At 50.9% G+C, this 21,042-nt stretch overlaps 1 protein-coding gene across 1 annotated transcript; it reads right to left on the bottom strand.

The window, feature by feature from the left end:
• Window positions 1–119: 119 nt before the first annotated feature.
• epb41l5 (erythrocyte membrane protein band 4.1 like 5) lies at window positions 120–19,206 on the bottom strand. Its single transcript, XM_048978391.1, has 23 exons — window positions 18,974–19,206; window positions 17,944–18,132; window positions 15,191–15,295; window positions 14,222–14,264; window positions 13,861–13,939; window positions 13,613–13,657; window positions 12,501–12,553; window positions 11,507–11,627; window positions 11,244–11,331; window positions 11,036–11,124; window positions 10,852–10,921; window positions 10,433–10,602; window positions 10,046–10,152; window positions 9,839–9,857; window positions 9,541–9,580; window positions 9,330–9,445; window positions 5,430–5,581; window positions 5,162–5,253; window positions 4,730–4,876; window positions 4,579–4,643; window positions 1,765–2,032; window positions 1,423–1,673; window positions 120–1,302 (listed from the first exon to the last, which is right to left on the bottom strand). The coding sequence occupies exons 2-23, from the start codon at window positions 18,121–18,123 to the stop codon at window positions 1,245–1,247; spliced, it is 2,358 nt and encodes a 785-aa protein (XP_048834348.1). The 5' UTR covers window positions 18,124–18,132; window positions 18,974–19,206; the 3' UTR covers window positions 120–1,244.
• Window positions 19,207–21,042: the final 1,836 nt, after the last annotated feature.

Below are 21,042 nucleotides of genomic sequence, written 5' to 3'. Positions count from 1 at the left end.
GTCTCTCACTGTCGCACAAAGATGGCACTGAGGGCAGTTGTCATGCGAAACGGAACAAAATCACAGATCCACGAGTGTCACCAGTCACTGAGTCACAGATCAAACGAGTCAACAGGATGTATGAGTCTGAACGTTTTACTTAGAAACGCTACATTGTATAAAACTAAAATATAAACCAGCTCTGTGAGCTTCTTTACATCTAGATGATGCTTAAAATGTACAAAGGGGTGACAAAATAAAACACAATAAATACACTGAGTGAGCTACAGCGAATTGCACTTACAAAGTGAAGGTTCTAGAAGCATTATTGAGTAGCACATTCCATAACGGTAATCCGTGCTTTATGGTTCAAAGGGCGGTGCCAAACATTCCCAAACTCCGCCTCCTCAGTGATAGGCTGTGTGTGCTTTTCCAGGTTATGAATTCCGAACGACACAATGAATCTCAGTTAGCCGAGACTCGCTGCCCTGTGACTGGCATGTGGCCTTTGGGCTAAACAGTTACCCGTCACAGTGCAGCTATCTAGCACAGAGCTACGTGTTTCAGTTTCCATGGTTATATGATACTAAGGCAAATAAGATTGCATAATATACAAAGGAAACAATTCCATTTGCTTTAGACGTACTTGCATCACCACCCCCTTGCATGACGGTCTAACTGCAGTCTGAGTATCAACACAGTCGCACAATTATTCAGAAACAACTCTAGTGTCTGTTTCTCATTAATGCCGGAATTACGACAGAGTACAATTCAAGCAGGACAGACCCTACAGAGGTGCCTACAGCGCGGCGCGGGGCAGTGATTTGGGGTACAGCTGCAGCCGTCCCCTAGGACTCAGGTCAAGGTCAAGGTCTCCAGGCTGTGTCAGGGTCAGCTCTGGGTCACCTGGTCCGTGACAGCAGGTCTTAGGTGGCACGTTCCCAAGACCTCTGTGAGAACGAAAGGAATGCAACTGGAATGCGGTCTGGTCCTGGAGCAGGAGGTCTTATCTCATTCTCTAATGAAAGGTTTAGTATTTCCATGCCTATTTTCCAAATTCCCCACATTACTGCCATCAATAACCCTAAAAGCAGTATATCAGGAGGCTTATGGAAATGCCATAGTCCACAGTGGTCATAAAAATAAGAATTAAAAACCTTCTAAGATCTTCCAAATGGAATGTAGCTGAAAGGAAGGGCAGCTAGCCAGGTGGACAGGGAGGTGTACGATGATCCACGATGGAGAAGCAGGCGTCCCAGAGGCCCTCAGAGCTCGGTGGTCAGCAGGTGCGTGGGTTTGGGGCACTCCTCCTTCCTCACCGTGCTAGTGGACACACAAGCTGCTAGTTAGCAATAGTAACTCGTCGGTTCTCCTTGGACAAATACCGATATTCAGAGTCCAGCAACACTGAGGTTGCCCACATCTTACTGAGGAGACGAGTACCTGATCACAAAATGTGCCGTGTGAGACATTTGCGGTTGAGCATGAAGAGAGCTGTCATCGGGACGGAGAGGAGCAACGTTTGCCACATCGTAGCCATCCAGAAGTCCATTAGTAAAAACACCCGTCTGCCCAAATGGGGCGGGGGGGTCAGAGGTCGTCAGGGCAAGGGTGGGGGGACGAGGAGGGATCTGCTGAGCAGAACACACTGCAGCCGTGGGCACGATCCAGCGCGGCATGACGACGGCTTTGGGCTGTGCGGATCATAGAGGGGGAGCCGGTGAGAATCTGGGGCGTAAACCCAGACGCCTTGAGCATGTGCGACCAGCACCGGCACAAACTCACCACCGGGGGGGGCTCTGAGAAGTCGATCAGATTATCGCACAGGAGGGTCATCGGCTGCTCTGGCTCCGCCGAGGTCACCTGCGTCTCGAGGAGCCGCGCAGATGGCGGAGACGCCGCCGCACAGCGCTGTGTCACGCTCACTGACGCACCCGCCGGCGACGTCTTTGCCATGACGGTCGGGGCCTCGTTCACGGGGATGGCAGGCAGATGGGAGGCCGCGTCGTCAGCTCGCACCTCCTCGCCACGGACAGCGGGGCAGTTCAGGTCCCTTAATCACACACAGGGTTCAGAAGCGGCGCTCAAGCTTGGGCCAGATACAATTTTTATATCGTCTCGCACACAGCAACCGGATGGTTAAAATTAGGAAGGGCCGGCTCACACACTGAATGGGGGGGGGTGGCATTAGGACAGGATGTAAGCCCTGTCCACAGCAGAGCCACAGCTAACAGAGACAGCAAGGAATAAAAAGGCCCATCAACGACATTGCCGTTAAACCAAAGCAGTTTCCTGTGCTGTGATGATGCTGTTCTTACCGTTTCCATTCAGGCAAATCTCCTTACACAAGTACACACCGTCACACACGTACACATACACACCTCCCTGCCAAGTCTGCAGGAAGCCAATTGTCACGGGTCTGCTAAAATTCCAAGGAGAGTTGGGTGTGAAATTGCCACATCCCTCATCCACATGAGAGGACCTACAGAAGATACCGTGAGTGCCAGGGATCTTCATGAGATCCTTCTCTCCCCAAAAAGCACCGGAGGACCAGCCGGCAGGGGGACTGGCCTGATCACAACTTCCAGCCCTGGTCCTGCAGGAAGGTTGGGGAAAGCTCCCAACACTCCCAGCATCCATGTTCCTGGGTCTGGAGCCAGTTTCGGGCCTTTGAAGTGGGGAGGGGGCAGCGTCAAGGGTGTTTATGGGGCAATTAGGGCCCATTCACCTTGACTTTGAATGAAGATGCTTTGAAGTCGTGATGCTTGCAAGCATGAGCTGGTGCAGCCAACCATCTGGAAATGCATTGTGATGTTCTGAGGCCAAACAGGCACATAATCTTAAACAGAGGGTGCCGACTAGCATGCATCTGATATCACCAAGTCTGGCAGCAATGTGGCCGAGAGCAAGGACCCAAAAAGATACTAATCTCGCTGACTTAATAGTGCTGCTTTATTAACCGACACTCTGCCCAATGTCGATGACATCAACCCAACACCAACACTGTTGTTCAACCTATTCTGAGCCAAACATACAATATCTATCCATCCATCTAATCATCTATCTAGCAGATTTTTTTTTTTATCTAGTGACATACGTTTCAGAAAGGGTCTTACAGTCCCTGGGGTAATTGGGGGTTAAGTATCTTGCTCAAAGGCCCAACAGTGATCTCACTCTGCTGACCCTGAGATGTGAATCGGCAACTGTCTGATCACAGGTTCAGCGCCCCACCTTGACATATATATATATAGACACCATGTAACACCATTTAGACTTGACATGATTATACACTGGGACCCTTTTCTCGTTGTACAAACCATTCAGTTTAACAATGAGCTGTGTTTTTAGTTGCAAATACATCTGTACAGTTGTGCTGTTCTTTGAGAGAGCAAGAAGACACTGACGCAGCTGAATGGGCAGAACAACAGATGAAAGATGGAAGACGCCGCCTGCTGGCTCAAACGAAGATGTGCAACTTTGACAGCTTCATGGAGACCCTGTCTAATGATTCAGTTACTCTTGCTGATTTTCATGCAGCACAAACTGAGTAAACAGCAGAGATATGTTGCCCATGATAAACTGTCATTAAAAATGATAGACTTTCACTGCCCTGCTTATACTGAATAGGTTTCAATCAGCAGTGGGGCGTGTAGCCATGGAGTTAATGGCATGGCCACGTCAGTCTGCATGTTAAAATAAAGTGCTAATCTCTAACACAGTTTTATTTTTACTCAGATTGATAAACTGACCTCTCTCTACAATCCTTTATGTAAACATCAGTAGAATGAAACTGATACCATGGTGTAACCGATGTCCCAGTATGACCACCAGAGGGCACCACACAATCAAGAGGAAATTTCCAGTGTTTATTGTGTGTGCGTGTGTGTGTGTGTGGGGGGGGGGGGTGATAAGTTCCGGTGCCTCATTGGCTACACAAAAACAACCCCAATGAAAAAAAAAGGTCTTATTCCCTGTACAAGGGTCTGCAGCCAGGACCTCCACCTCATCTCTAGTTCCTGCAATATCCACAGGATAAGATGATCTGAGATCAGCGTGGACTGCCCCCAGAGGCTCACCTTGGCTGGGCACAGGGCAGGGCGGCCTGTACCTTCAGCAGCTCCCAGCACCCCTGGTGCTCAGGCCGCCTGCTGGCGGACGGGGAGGGGCCCCCCATCAGGCCCCTTGGTGCTGAGAGAAGCGGATGGAACAGCGTATCCATTGCCTCAGAGTACAGGGGGCCTCATCACATCCGGAACACGGGGGCGGCTGTTCTTTCAGTACTCGGTGGTGGGATTACAGCCTTTATTAGGAAATGAGCTGTCCCACCCCCCCCCCCCCCCCCAAAAGTGTCAGGTCAAAACACTAATTAAAGACCATCTGAATGACCTGGAGTCTGGACCTGGTTCAGGTTGGCTTTCTGCAGAAAGCAACAGCTAGTGTATGTTGAAAAGCTCATTATCCCATTGTTAACAATCCTCAAAGTCAGTGCCAAGCTGGGGCAGGCAGGTCGCGGGTGACATCACAGCCCAAGGCTATTTGCGGCGGTAAGGAGCTATGCGGCGGGAGGCTGGTGAGCACACAGCCACCAGGGGGACCTACCTGGCTGCCTTCTCCTGCAGGTTACAGTTCTTCTCTCCCGGGGGTGTGTGCTCGTCCCTTAAGCCCTGGGGGGGGGGGGGGGAGGACTATGTTCGAGGTTTGCCAATTTAACAGGGAGCAGCATTGTTCATCACCCTGGAAGGACACTCACAGCAATGTCACTCTCTGCTGCCTGGCCCCCCGCTACCTTGAGGGCGGCTTCTGCTTCGGCTTTGAGGATGTTGCTCTTCAGCTCCTCTGGGGGGCGCAGTGGAGCTACCCCGCTGAGGCACTTCTCAGTCAGCTTCTCCACATCCCCCTGAGGAGCAGAAAACCTCAAGTCCCCAAGACTGAATGGCCCTCAGGGGCCTACAGATGACTTAAAGGAGGTGTCTATCCTGAAGCTGCGGTAACCCATTTTTCCTCAGGCATAATCTCAGACACCTCAGTAAGTGGCAGGTCCTGGAGCCAGCTGAGCAACCCGGCATTTGATGCTTGACCTATGTAGCCACAAACTCTCCTGCTATGAGACCCCGTGGTCCTGGCACCATATTCATGACCCCCCCCCCACCCTAGGACCCCCCCTCCCCAGTGCACCACCGACCTGGTTGTTCATGTTGACGTTAATGTCAGCTCTGCACGGAGCCTGGATGAGACCACTGTCAATCTCCAGCTGCTTCAGTCTCACTGCGGCATCTAAAAGTACCAGAGAAGACAGACACTTCATTCACAGCCAAACACGGACTTCCCGGTAAGTTGGAACATTCTGGAAGCTAAGGGGCCCCATATGGCTCTGCGGTAACTGTCATTATGCCAAGTCCCCCTTTGCTGAACCTGGCTGAGCTGCAGCCCCACAACCCTGTGCTCCTCACCGTTCAGAGAGAAGTTCCTGTCCGCTGTGTTACTAGGGGCTGACGCGGTGAGGGCCGCGTCCTCTGCCAGGCCCACTGTTGCCATGGGAACCGCCAGCCGTACAACCTCGTCACCGGACGCCTCCTGCAAATCCACGATGGCAGGAGGCCGACTGTAGGGGCGAGAGGACAAAGGGACTCAGAAAGGGAGGCGAAAAACAAAGCGCCGCACGGAAAGAGCCGGAAAATCCTCATTTGATTAAAAGAGTTCTAGTTACTCACCCGCAGCCAAGCAAACGGTGGCCCGTCCAGCAGAGGCTCCAGACAGTGATCACTAAGCTGGCCCAGAACAAAACGGGCCACGGAACCGAGACCACGGGGAAGGCGACATTCTGATGGTCTCCAGTGTTCCGGCAGGTTCCACCAGATCCAAACCACAACAGCACCAAGCAGAACAAATGCCTCGCATGGACTCTCGTGCCGTCTTAAACTCCCCCCACCCCGAAACAGACAGGCAGAGCTGACCTGATAAAAGGGTTACGGTAGCAGTTACGGTTACAGCGGTGATTGTGGTTACGGTTAAGACTCACTGTCAGGTGCCGAGTGCTCTAGGCAGGGATATTTAACTCTTAAAATCCTTTCTGTTTTTTTTTTAGGAAGAGATGAGAGATGTTCCATATGCAACCTAGATGAGTTGCATATGGAAAAAGGCCTTTAATAGGCACCGTAGCGAATCCCGGCTCAGCCCGGCATGGCTGGAACACCCCCCCGAGGGGGATCTCCCAAGTGTCCGGGGGAGATATCCCACGATTCACCTGCAGAACCAGCGAGCCACCAGTCACGTCAACCGCAGGCTACAATGAACCTCATTGAGGCCAATCGCACAGACGGCAGCCCTCGCAGGCAGCATCCCCACAGCAGGGAACAGGTATCTGCGGGCTTGGACCACACAAACAGGCCTATCTACACGCTGGACATTTTTACAGGTACTTTTTGAGGACGTAGGGAAAAGAGCAGAAGGTACGCAGTTACAGGGGAGCGCAGAAGGTACGCAGTTACAGGGGAGCGCAGAAGGTACGCAGTTACAGGGGAGCGCAGAAGGTACGCAGTTACAGGGGAGCGATACCGCTGATCAGGCGAGAGTTCAGATTATGGCCATAATGACTGAGTGAAAAATCCACAGTCCTGACAGATCGGCAGCATAAATCTGAACCGAACATGGAATTTACTACAACCTTTATTATGTCATATGCCCGGATCGTGGGGTACAAAAGACAAATTTACATATAAAGGAATAAAAATGTGAAGGGGACAGCATGAATTGGGGGGGGGGGGGCAGTAAGAGTTCCTGATGACCCCTGAGGGGGGCGCCGCTGGGACGGTAATGTCCTCTCATATTAGGCCTTCCTTCTTGGGGTGTGTCCTCGATGGCGTGCGACACCTGCACATTCCAGTGATCCTTTCAGCGGGGAGCGACTGTCCCTCCCCCTCATGCAACAGTTTCATTCTGGGGGGGGGGGGGGGTCAGAGGCGGGGAGGAGCATGCAGTTTCACCTGACCAGCACAGAGGCGCCTTTGTCTCCCTGGGGATTCTGGCGTGATTTTATTTATTTATTTTTTCTTAAAAAAAAAAAAAAAAAAAAAAACCATCCGTGCACTTTAGGAGTCGTGGGGAGCAGCCCGGGCCCTTGTGGCAAGGTCAGCTGGGGGGGTGGGAGGTGGGAGACGCAAGATTAAACACATGACAGGCGGAATGTAGGCAGATAGAGGAGCTGGAGCTGATAAGGCAGACAGAGGACAGAGAGAGAGAGAAAGAGAGCGAGAGAGAGAGAGTTCTAGAAGGCAAATATGAAACCAATGGCACAGACCAATAGCAGCCTCTAAACACAGGCCATACAGACAGATCACAGAAGGGCAGCAGGGCTCTAACAGGGTATTCAAGCAGCGTATGGCATGCAGGGCATAGAGGATCCTGAAGGTTAGTGGGGAGGGGGGGTATTTAGCAGGGATCCAGCAGATCAGCTTTGAGGGGGTTCTGGGGTCCCTCCACGGCAACAACAATCGCTAATGGTCTAACACGCTGGGCGCAGCGGTAACACCGCGGTAACCAGTGCGCTGATGCTGACTATTATCGGATGCTAAGGGATTATTTAGCATGGTATTATCAAGCATTCTTTTCATTTTGATTGACGAGATGAATTGACTTGCGAATACCTTCCTTACTCCGGCCGAGAGGCGGAGCTTAAAGCGCTTGCCTTCCCACATGGTTACTGAGGGCAGCTCAGCTAGCAGACTCAGTGGGTTATGTCTCTGTTTGTGATCAGAAGATCGCCTCGGCAGAACAATCGTGTGTCCATGGGCCCTTGAACAAGGTCCATACTCCCCAGCTCCAGGTGATGAGAAACATTCCGATGTCCCTGTACTCATACTTGTGCGAAGGGCAAAATAAAGAATTTATCAGAATGTATTTATCAGGATAAGGTAAGTCTGCGAATTAATGTGGCTTCATTCTGAATACAGAACACAAAGCCCTGCATAGACTTTAAGGTGATACAGATCCGTTTGGTGTATTTTGAGCAGGAGACCAAGAGCAACACTAAAACAGCCCTTCATTAATAATGTCAGCGGAGATTTACACCGCTGGACTGTGATTGGACAGCACCTCTACGAATGGGCCTCTGTCTAGCTGTGGCCAAGGAGAGCTTTCTCTGTTGTAAGGCCAGGATGTCAGTGAGACACACCGGACTGGACGATTTAAGGGTTGAACGTGACAGGATATTGATCCAGAGCAGGAGGTCAAGAAGGACTGAGGGTCACAATCAAACCACCATGGAGGGAATGTGGTGAGGCCCAGCACAGTATCCCAGAGTAGGAGTTGCACCACACCTGCCACTGATTGGATTATTGCAGAGAGACACCATATAGAAAGAAAAAAAAAACGAATTAAGAAGGGAGAACCAGCAGTGACAGCCCCTAAATCAAAAACCCCAGAATCTGATTGGTCGAAGCGCTCTACAGAGGGCGGGCACATGCCTCACCAATGGGTACATACCTCACCTTGAGAAACGGCAGCTTGCACTCAGCACTTCAGGCTGGAACAAATAATGTGCAGTTTTAAAACTATTAGAAATCGATCTACCAGCATGGATGGGTGTCGGGGAAGCCTGCAGGTAGAGATACCCACACAACACCTCAGGGCTGGTCACATGACCAGTGATTATGTCTGGGCCCTTAAAATGTATAGGGGAGAGAGTAGAATAGGTTTGAATGATTTGATTGGTTGGCAGGTACAGATGAAGATTAAGTGACGTGGTACCGAGATTCAGCAGTCAGTGACGGAACCGTTGCGAGCCGACTGATTAAAAGTGATAGCTCGTCTGAGCAGGACGCACACACACCACAGGAACACAACCGAATCAAACCAGCCGGCACCTCCAGCTCTCACAAAGCCGAGTTCATTCCATTATCACCCTGCCAGTCACACTCTGCTTGTATTTACAGTGGCAGCAGCAGTAAATTACCTGACTGCATGTGTACACGTCATGCGAGTCAGGTGTTTATACGCGGAGCGCAAGCGAACTGCAGGAGCACGGCGATCTTCCCGCGGCGGTCGCTAATCTGTCTGTTTACACAGCAGCAGGTGACGTCACCCCAGCAGGCACAGGAATGGGAGATAAGAAGCGGAGGTCTGACGGAGGAAGAGCCCGACTACTGCTCCTGGCACGGCCTGGCCAGACCGCTCTGTCTCTAAACCGTCCACCCCCGCCACCCCCCACACCCACCCGGAACTGACGGTGCAGAACTAACAGCCTTCTGTTGTCAGGCACTCCTCAGGGGAGGAGGAGCGGGGCCGGACCAACAGCAGGGTGCCGGATTAACCTACTTTAATGTTCTTATTGTATTAAGCTAAGGGCTGCTCACCTCCTCTTCTCCAATTGGCTGGCTCCGGGACTCCTGGAGAGACACTCAATTTCCATTGGCCCAGGGTCAGTAGGCAGGGTGGTGACTATGGGCAAGGTGGGCCAGGGACTTCGGGGCTGGAGGGACAGTGACACAAAGGCATCCCTCAGCAAGTTTGTACAAACAGGGATAACATCCCACTCATGGCAAACTTGTCCCCAAAGCTCAGTACCTTGGTATCGCTGCTCTGATCCACTCCGTTATTGTGACTCCTTGGGGGGGGGGGGGGGGGTGGAAGGAGAGAGGTTTACAACAACAACAAAAAAGGAAAAAACAGGCCAATCATATGGCGGCGGGGGCTGCAGGGATTTTCGCTGGGACTCGGAGCTCCACTCTGCGGTGTCGGTCAGGGTCAGAGTATTCAGGTATGCGTTTGCTGCCGAGCACCACCGTCCTCGAAAGTGAAGCAGGACCCTGTCCCACAGCACCCCGCCGTACCCCTCATGTGCATTAAGGGGGCTAGTACTTACTCATGGTTCTTGTTAACAGCTGTTAAAAAAAAAGGGGGGGAGGGTGGTTAGCATGATTGTCTCGGCTCAGGATTAATGTCCTTTGATGTGTTCAGGGTCCTAAAAGCCCATTAGATCAATGCATTCACATGACTTCACACTCAGGCAAAGAGAACAGCGGCACTTCACGCGAGCTGTGACCCACACTGGCCAGTAGGGGGCACTCACCCTTGTGCGGCAGCGTCCTCCTAGAGTAACGCCGGCTGGGTCTCCTCTCGAATGAGGTGGAGCGCCGGATCTTGCTGGCCTTCGTGGTCTGATACTCAGTCTTTCCGCTGGGGAAAGAGCACTGGAGCGGTTAGTACCAAACGCCCCCCAGGAGTGCCCCTTCCTGCTCTGGGTCATGCCGGCTCCCCTTACTCTACCTCTGACCTCCAGGAGATTTGGATATGGAACTGACCTCTGGTGACTAAACATTCCCCCCCCAAACTGTAAACAGGAAGTACTACCTCCTCATTTGTATATAAAGGGTGCATCAGGTTACCAAGCTACTTCTCCTTCTCCTGTCTGTACCCAGGAGAGCAGGCAGACCCCACACACACAGCCCTGGCCCACCTGTAGCGGAAGCGGGAGCCCATGCGGATGAAGCTGGAGTGGGTGGCGCTCTTCTGGACAGGCCCCCGTAGCCGGAAGAAGGCGTGGTGCTCCACAGCGCACTTCCACAGGTGCTTGCAGGCTTTGGGATGGTCCATGCGGAACACAAAGGTATGCTCCTGCTCTTTCCCCTGTACGGGAGGTGACAGATCTTAGGTGCTGATGCTACCCACAATGCACTGGGCACAGCAGGAAGGCGATACCCAAAGGCTCCATCAGGCCAAAATAGCCCTTATTGTAGTCACTGATTGTAGTCACTGATTTTTGTTTTGTGGGGATCTGAAAAATGGCTAAAAAGTAACAGGTTTCACCACATTGTAGGGACATGTGGTGTTGTGTTAGGGTCAGAACAGAATGAGCTCCCGGGTCGGCCGCATCACCTGGTCATCATCTTCCACCACCACCAGTGTCAGCTTGCTCTTCTTAAAGTCCAGCCGGGTGATCTTAGGCCTGGGTAGGGGGGTGGGGTCAGACTAAAAGGACAAACCAGCAGCACCCCCCAACTCGCGTCACTAGAGACAAAGAACAGATCCTCTCTGCTAGAAGAGAGGAAGTAGCCCTCACCAGAAGAACAGGCCGATCTTGGTCTCGCCCTCGAACACTAGCACCCCGGTGGGGGTCAGACCCAGGCTGTACTCATTACCGTCGCGGGCCTGGGAAGGACGAAGGTGGTACAGAGCGTCAGACGGAACCCCCACACTCCATAAGCCCCGCTATAATGTCACAGAGCAGAGCGCCCCCTTCAGGCAGTGCATCCCCCACCACAGCCGACCTTGACTGTGTGCATGTCCACACCGTACATCTCCAGCCACTTGGCCTTGTTCAGGTAGTTGATCTCAGCCTGCGCTGGTGTCTGGCCTCTAGGGTGGGGTGGGGGGGGGAGAGAGACACCGTTTAGCTGCTACAGTTACCAAGATCCTGGGGTAACACTCCAGGGGGACACGCTTAACCAAAGACACTCCAACACAAGCTCACAAATCTGGTTTAACATGAGACAGCGGTGTGCAGGGTGTCTGTAGGAGGCGACTAACACACCTGCATCCCTTCCAGGCGTCCAACACAGCCAGCTCCATCTCCTCCGTCTGCTGGGGGATGAAACGGAACTCGGACACCAGATCGAGGGTGTGTTCGGTCGGGTCGAAGTCCCCGAGCTCGCCTGGGAGGCACAGACCAAGCACAGAAAGGCTCTGAGTGTCTGAGTGGCCCCCTAGAGGCCACAGTAAAATTAATGAGAATCTGAGATGATCTCCCACCATCACTAACAAGAGTGCATGTAAGGTTCTTCACAAGCATATGATCAGCAGGCTGAAGGATATCTCTCCACGTTTGAGGTTAGGTGAAAACTACTAGGTCCCGCAGCTTAATGAAGTGAAGGTGTTCAGGCCTAACACCAAACCCAGCACCTGCGGGTTTAAATGCAGACCAGCCGCACAGCATCAGCCTGTATGGGAGGCACAGCGTTCACGCCCCCACGGCGCCCCCACGGACACATGCAGGGGTTGCAACTAACTGAAGGCAGAGTCAAATTAGAGGGTGTGTCCACTGCTCAGAATCCTCTGCAGGTGAGAGCTCCTGGCTGGGGAATGATTTGAGTCAAGTATCAAGAGGAGAGTATTAGGTGAAGATTGGGGGAGTAGAGGGGGATTATAATGAGGTATAATGAGGTGGCATGTGGCTCCAGATTGGGGGAGGGCTGGCGGACAGAATTCCAGTTGGATTCATCAGCTCTCCCAGCCTCCGCATTCCTTTAGGCCAAACCATGTTATGGAAACGAAAGTTACACAGCATCATAAGCGGCATGAAAATGGTCACATCTCATTCTGGGTATCAGGTTCATGATCACTACTGATACCTCGAGGTTAAACTCTCCCGCCCCCCCCCACATGGAATGCTGGCTGGGACCATCAACTCCCCAGCCTCTGAGATTATCAAACCCCACCCCCATGTGAAAAGACCGGCGTCGCAGGAAACTATTTACAATGGGCTTGAAAGAGGGAGGCATGGCATGATGGGAAATGGAGGCGCTTACCCTGCAAGGCGAAGGCAGCCAGAGCTACAGCCGTGTCAAAGGGACACTCCAGCCTGTCGGGGAGAAAGAAGGGTGTCTAAGGGGTGGTGATAAGGGTCTGGGGGGCTGCTTATGAAGAGCACAAACCATCCAAAGTCTCATGTGTAAAAAGTGCCGTGAAACTGGATCCCACAAGAATCCACCAAATTCAAAGGCTGAAATAATCTACTGAAGCATTCTGTCGCAGAAAGCTGAGCAGATGTGTAGCATCTGTGAGAAGTCAAACAGGACCGACTGATATTTATGTTTGTGTGAAGCACAGGGGTCAAAGGTCAGCGCCAAATTATGCTGCTTCTCCTTCTCGCTCTCTGTGAGCTACATGCACCGAGGTTAGATCCAGGGCTCGATTATCTGAAGCATGTTACAGCTTTTGGTTTCAAGAGAACGAGAAAGCAACAAAGGAAGTTATTCATGCTGAACTCCGCATGAGACGGTGAACTCTGCCGGGATAATTATTATAGTCGAAAGTGAAACTGATCAAACTCCAATAGTGTACATTTATGAGACGGCAGCCTCGTGTGTGATTCAGTGTTCAGTGGACTGATTGGTTAATGAATGACCCCATAAACCAGTGTACTGACTTAAGGGATCAGCACAATAGCACTTTCCACCTGCTTCAGCTGTATTGTCTGATAAAATAGGAACACATTTAACACCTAAACAATCTGAATTCAATCAGCTCATCACCTGCGATTAACATGCAACTTCTCAGCAGCATTACTGCCAATTTACGCATAACCAACATGTGACCGTCCCAACCCGAGTGTAAGGGCAGGTGTGAATGGGTTTGGCCGGAAGGCTCTGCCGTGATACACCATCTGCTGTGAGTCACACGGGGGTCATGTGACACTGCCTCACCTGGACATGTGTTTGTAAGCCAGCAAACTGGCAGCTCTACAGAGCAGCCTGATCATACCACAGCCATGAAACCATCCATAATCCCCTCACCAGCCTTATTTTGACATCAATCAGCTATTTATTATTATTTATCGGAAACGGCGTGAGCAGCGGGGTCAGAAATGCAGCCTCTTGGAGGCGCCGTGGGACCTGTGATGGTAGAGAGGGACACTCACTTTCCACTCAGGATGTCTTGCTTCAGTTGGAGCACAAACAGATACCTGTTGAGTGGGGGAGAGCAGCTATCAGCATGAGCAGGGACACACAGACTGGGACGCCTTCACTGTGTGTTGAGGATGTTTACCTAGCCACTGCATTACAACAAGAGCATTTACTGAGCTTTGTCCTCATTACCATGGTAGCATAACATCAAAGTGTCCAACAGGGCCTCCCTGCCCCCCACCTCCAACCCGCAGACGCTCACCTCGTCAGCTCCTCATGCAGGTTGTTTGGCTCGGAGGAGTAGAATTTGACCTTCATGTGAAGGCAGTAGGGGGGGCCGACTGCAACACACAGCGGGGTGGGGGCATTACTGCAGAGCACCCAGACGACCCTCACAGACAGCTTAACACACTCATCCAGCATGTGCAACACGAGGAACATGAGCAGAGACACGCTGACTGAACCTCAGTCTGAAGGACGGACCCCAGCTGCAGGAGGGGGCCCACGTGAGTCATGATCGTCACGCGAGTCACGATCATCACGCGAGTCAAGCCGTGTTTCCGGGCTGAGGCCCGGGCGTCGCCGTCCTGCCAAAGTGCAAATGTGACGTGAACAGCACTTACTTTTCACCTGCTTTTTGATGCTCTTCGTAACATCCAGCCAATGCTGTAGTGAGGAATAAGGAGAGAGACAGGAGATACTGGTCAAGCAGCATACTCCCCAGCAGTGATGAGATGCCTGAGCAACCCCCCTCCCCCATCACCAATGCTGCCCAGAGAGCCTCCATGACACTCGGGAGGAGCAGATGCTGTAAAGCCACAGCTGTGCGCAGGGATCCAAGCAGAGTGCAGATTAGGGATTTGGGGGTCGTGTCACATCGAGACAGGGCCAGGGGAAGCGAGGAGGTGCTCTGCTCCTCAGCACCTCCCACACATTCCACACGCAGGACACACCCACACAGCTCCCTGCTTCCTAAACACTGTTGCAATGTTTTCTCAACAAGCAGAAACTAACATGAGTTTAAATTTCTACATAACCCAAACAATTACTGACTGACTGTCAACATGTCATTAAACCTCCAGCATGCCTCTGATTTTTACCTATGACCTAGAAACAGAGGCCCACAAGCACACACCCCCATAGACCACAGCTCCCTCTCTCCGCGGCCACACCCCTCAATTACACATGGCCACACCCCCATAGACCACAGCTCCCTCTCTCCGCGGCCACACCCCTCAATTACACATGGCCACACCCCCATAGACCACAGCTCCCTCTCTCCACGACCACACCCTTCAATTACACATGGCCACACCCCCATAGACCACAGCTCCCTCTCTCCACGGCCACACCCCTCAATTACAGATGGCCACACCCCCATAGACCACAGCTCCCTCTCTCCACGGCCACACCCCTGTTACACATGGCCACACCCCTCAATTACACATGGTCACACCCCTCCATACACCACAGCTCTACCTCTCCATGGCCACACCCCTCCATTACACATGGCCACACCCCTCCATTACACATGGCCACACCCCTCCATACGCCACAGCTCCGCCACTCACAGCTCTCCATCTTAACCTTACCGGGACTTGGGCGGAGTCCATGAAGCGCAGCCCAAAGTAGTCCTTCTCCACGATGTCCAGGTGATACATGATCTGGTCAAACAGCTCCTCTCCTTTGGTTTTCTTCTGTGGAGGGCAGACAGCATGTCAAGCACCCGCGGGTCAGAGGTGTGACCAAAAACCGCCACTGTGAGATGCCATGAAGGGCAGCATTTGCATGAACATGCAGAGGTGAGTGTGAGTGTAAGCAGCATCCCTGTTTGTAAGAACCAGCTTCCCTACACTGAATTACTCACTACCTACAGCACACACTGCGGCAAGCTGTAGACTTTCGGGGTGTCACGGGGCCCCCCAACTGCCTGAAGCACCTTGTAGCATGAGCCCCCGACAGGAAGACACAGGAAACACATCACCTGCCTGTGATGTCAGCCCAGTTACCACCAGACATTAAATCCTGGGCTCCTATGTAATTTCCCCACACGTGTGGCCTGTTCATGCCCACAGTCTTGCATGGAGTAAACAGCAAACTGTCGCTGCTGCACCACAAACATGGTCACAGCACAAAACACCCCCCCCATTTCACTGGCAGCTCAGAAACCTAACTCTGAAAACCCAAGCTAAATTCCTCCCAAGGCACCCCTGCCCTAATGAACTCCTCTCCCCCCCTCCTGGGTGTTCAGCTGCCTTGTGCAAATCCCTGCACTCCTCAGCCCAGCAGCTCCCACACAAAGCGTGGGGGGGGGGGTAGGGGGGATAGGTATCCACGGCAACAGAGCGCTGGCCTCAGACACTCAACCACGTGATGCCCAAATGGCCAGCCTCCATTGTGCCGTTCTGCTCTGGTGGACCGGCTCTGAGGGCCCGGCGACCCGGCCAGCAGAGGAAGAGCTTCTCCCCGGGCCGAGTCCACCAGAACCACTGACCACTGAAATGCTCCGGCGCAGTTACAACCCAAAGGCACTGCAATTATAATGCGTGTTTTTAAAGCTGCGGGACGGTCAGAGAGGCCTTCAAAAGCCATGGGGAGGGTGGGCGGGGAGGGGGGGGGTCACACCAAGCGCAGGGAGCACCCCCACCTGTGGCATTCCGAAAGCGGCGGCTACATCCCCGGCCAGTGGGGGGAGGAACATGAGGCTGAGGGGCCGACCGATCCTGGCCCCCCTGGCATTCCAGAGGAGCGCCTCACACGCCCAGGGGGAGCGGACCACGGCACCCGCAACATCGCAGACTCCCCTATGCGGGTACCTCATGGAGTTCCTGATAACATGCGCTACACTTGGGAAGAAGCAGAACATGGGCTTCCGTCTGAGATGGGCACTCAGTGAGGGGGATTGAAACCAGATCCTTAACCACATCTGATAGCAAAATCCACGCACCCCCAGCGTCTGGTTAAAATCATCCAACGGCAGGGCAAAGGTTTCCCACAAGACAGCGAGGGCAATGATTAACCCACCCGTCAGAGCCAGCAGCAACATCTCAGCATATCAGTCATACCCGCTTGTCCTCAATCGTCAATCATATTCTTTACATATATTATTACAAGTCGCTGGGTGACTGCAATATTTTTCCAAAGTTCACCTGAAATATTATGTGAGAACTGAGGACACCCTTACACATCGAATGTGCTAAAGTCACATTCAGAAGAAGGACTATGACAACCTATTTAAAAAGATCAGGCAGAATCACTGCCCCCTATAGGACTGGAAGTCTGACGGCTTAACTAGGGAAGGTGACGGGACAAAGGATATCAGAGCTGTCCTTGGGGTTAGTCAGCTTCACGCAGACAAGTGGCGTGAGAACCACTTCAAGAATAGACTTCAAAAGTAAGATCTTGCATCCAGCATGTGGTTAAAGGGACCACTGCCTACTAAATCAAAAAATACAGCAACAGCAGCCAAAACCGATAGATAATAACCAGAATTATAATCATAACAAAGCCTTCATATCGTCTACTCACAGAATCCTTACCATGCAAAGAATGAACATAATCTCGTGAATATATGCGTTTTCGTATGCTACCCGTCACACGTAAGACAAGGCAGGAACCTAATAAGATCTAATAGCCCTTAACTAATTCATAGGCATGATAATCCCACAGAGGCTGATACCTCAGGTACCTTCCTGTCTCTGTAACAAAACAGCCAAAGACCCAAAGGAAGTCAGGTACAGGGTGACTCATCCAGAAGCTTCACAGCTGTTGGACGACGGGCAGCCCCACACCCCATGGACCCGCCACCAGTCTGTCCCTCAGAGGAAAACCGGAGACACACTTCATAAAAGCCCCTCTGAACAGACATAGCGGCAAGGGGCGGTGTCCTGAAAGCAGGAATGCTGGGACAAGCCGGCAGGTCCAGCTAAGCATTATGGTTTCGGGAAAGGCGGTAACCGACTGGGGAGATGGTCAGAGAGGAGACATGTCACGTGTGAGCAGGCTAGCGAGCAGCCAGGAAGTAAGGTTGGAGAAGCACCTTACACAAGGAACTGGAGTCTGCTTCACCGAGTCTTTAGAGTGCATTATGCTGTAGCTAAAATAACACACAAGCAGCAGATCCCGGCTCATTAATGAGGCATTCGAGTTACTTATTTCTATCCCGTTTGGACTGTTAATTCATGCACAGTATGATCTCACTGTACCAAAAATTCTTCCCGAGGAGGGGGAGTACCCAAAAAGCAATTAACTAGCGTAATAAAACAACCACCACCGCAACCGACTTACGCCGATCCAACAAATAAAGAGAGCCGAGCGTAGGAGAGAGACAGGCAGACAGGCTTACCGGCAGGTCCACGCTGACATCGGTGCCATCCAGCAGGGAGACGCGGCAGGTGATGACCGACTTGGCGTCTCCGGCCGCCGGAATGTGTGTGCTGGCTCTCTGCGCCTCTCGGAGGCGCGCCTTCTCCCTGTGCTTGCGAACGGACCGCCGGCCCAGGGTCCGCCGGAGGAAGCTCAGCATAGTTTAAGGCTGGGCCGGGAACGTGGGGGAGGGGATGCTACTGTCAGACAGTGTCCGTTATCAATGTAACAACCAGGGGTATTAACATAGGAAATGCGTCTGGGGGATGATCAGAGTAACAAGTGTAACAGTACCCGCAAGTTAGAATAATGGATGGATGTATGGATTACTGACCGCAAACTTCACACAGGTAATATTTACAGTCCTTCCAGTATCGGGGCAAGTACAAAAAAAGCTTGTAGACTAAATGTACGTAAACTCTCCAGTTAACGGATCAAGGAACCAGTTTTAGGTCGAAGTGAATGGAAGTGTTAAGTACCCTGCTAAGGCAGAGAAAATGCAGCATTCCCGGCATTAAAATGCGAATTACAAAAGGTTAAGACATCATCGTCGATGCGTTTAATGCTAAAAATACGAATAAATTTTCTGCTTGCATTCCACCTGTGCTTTCTTGTCCTGTTTACACTGCAAACTTCACCAGATTATCGTTTATTTTAAATCACAAACAATAAAGGGATAACTCGTTTACTTCTGTGTTTCGTTAATCATGGGACTTTAATCTTTTTTTTCTCCCTTTCTGCTTTCTACAGAGTTATGCTGTTGATATTTATTTCTAACGATGCATTACAGTTTTAATGCATATTATATATTAAATATTGTGTACACTGTAAAACAGATCGCTGAAATATATGGCCTATGTAAAGCACATTTATAAAGGTAAACTGTTTTCTTATTAAATGAAATAGAGGCGCATCTTCATGCCCATCTCGGTACTTTTATAGACGTATACACAGCTCCAGTAACGTCCCGCTGAAACGGCCCAGGGCAGCGGCGCCAGCAACAGGTTTACCTCTTTTAGAGATGCTGGAGCAAAAGCAGCGTACTTCCACCTGCAACTCGGAAAGTGTAGCGCGATGCAGCCCCCCGACTGTCTTCTCTTCGATTAGATCGGCTGGAAGTGGTCGTGCGACTGACTCCTTAAAACAGATCAATTAAATCCATCTGGAATGCCTTATAGCCCGCCATAGTGAGAGCTGGGACCCCGAGGCAGCGCTTTCTGACGCTCAGAAAGAGAGGCGGAGATAGAATCCACGGGAGGCGGGACTTCAGACTACGGGGCGGGGATATAATCCATGGAGGCGGGGATTCCTTAGCCGGAAATTACGTTTAGCGCTACTCTTAGAAACCAGCATGGATTTGCACACCTCAGGACTGGGCGAACCAATGTGCCGCCAGTCAGCCAATCAGAATCCGAATCTGCCGCCCCATTCGTTGTCACAATCAGTGGGCGCAAGAGCGGGTTTGTTGTTTATGGGGCCCCACTCAGAAAATTACTCCCCTGCAGTGTAGTTACTGTTTGTGACCAACAGGCCCCCGCAAACCTCGGTGGTGGGGGGGCACGCAAATTCGTGGTTTTAGTTGTAACCGCCGCTTTGTATAGTTAAAAATGAAATGTGACATTACCAAGCAATTTACATGAAATAGTGTTAGGTGTTAAGATCGGCACATGTGGTAACAGATTCTTATCCGCTAATGAGAATAGCTCACGTCACTTGCCGTCGGCGGTTCCACATGTTAGAGTGAGATAGGCGGACGGGGGGGCAAGCTGCTCCTTTAGCGGCATCAGATGCTGGCTGATATATTTGACATCAGTCTGTGATCAGCGCATGACACCTTAAAACAAAGACTGGGCGGAGTAAAGGGGAGCTTCTTTACTGATATTTGCCAGGTCAATTGCTCAACAACCGTGAGAAATTCGTTCTTGGACAACTTAATCATTAAGAGAACCACTTTGAAACAGGAAGTTTCGTCAGCATCTTCAGAAATGGCTTTTTTTTTGTAATCCAGTTTCAGCGGTTCCCTTAATTAATTGATATTTATTTATTATTTAACTATAAGAACCTATCGATCAAATTTTACTTCGTAATTGGGTTTCAATGTTAAGACGGACATGTCAATTTCACGACAGCACCACCCGCTGGTGACACTGTTTACAGACTTTTTGTTTCCTTTATAATTTTGAGTGTGCCAGATATTTGTAATCAGCATCACAAAATCTAACTTCAAAATTGTCACATCTCATAAGGTTTTTGAGAAACGACCAATTTTGTTATTGTACAATGTTTTAGACGCGGGTATTTCGCATAGCATTTTTCAGAAAACAAGAGGTGTCTTGTACTTTTAATAGTGTGTCACTCAAAATCCTTGTGTGACAGGTAAATTCTGACTAGATATTTGAATTCACCACAAACAACACTAAGATTCACCTCACGTGCCTTGTCTTGCGTGTGATAGATAGCCAGATTGGTTTGCAAGATATTGTTGACCAGTGTAATTCATATGCAGTACAACAGGCAGAAGAATTTTCAAAAGTATTAGCCAACTGAATTAGTGTAGGGATTGACGTTACAAACAGTAATTGCGTATATGAGGAAATGACATTGAAACAAATTTAAACCAATTAGTAGGTGTCACAGTGTTGTTAATTAAAACTAAATCAATAAGAATGTTTGGCACATGGAGCCATTAGCCACTAGGCGGTTTGTCCATAACTGGTTCAGGGTTACATGACACTAAGGAATACTTAGACATGCATTTAATTTGCAATTCTTGGAGAAAAGCTGGTAATTGCGAGTCACAGAACAGTAACTCCCAAATATGACATGCGCACAATGACACCTCTGGTTTACACATTTAAGAGTCAATGCAAAACTGAACAGGGCATCTGGCAGTAAAACATTTTGGAAATGACCCTCTTTAAGACCCACTGTAAATTATTAATGGCTCACTCATGGAAGTGGAAGGAAAAACAGCAAGTGACATTCCTGAAATACCACCTTCATTCTGAAGCATGAGAGGAAAAAAACACCAACCGAAAGGGCTACTGAAAGAAAGTGACCACAGATTAGCATAGTTCCA

The sequence above is a fragment of the Brienomyrus brachyistius genome, chromosome 16, assembly GCF_023856365.1.
Source record: "Brienomyrus brachyistius isolate T26 chromosome 16, BBRACH_0.4, whole genome shotgun sequence".
In the NCBI taxonomy this organism is placed as follows: Eukaryota; Metazoa; Chordata; class Actinopteri; order Osteoglossiformes; family Mormyridae; genus Brienomyrus; species Brienomyrus brachyistius.
Note: the sequence above shows the minus strand (reverse complement) of the source record. Positions and strands in the feature narration are given on the sequence as shown.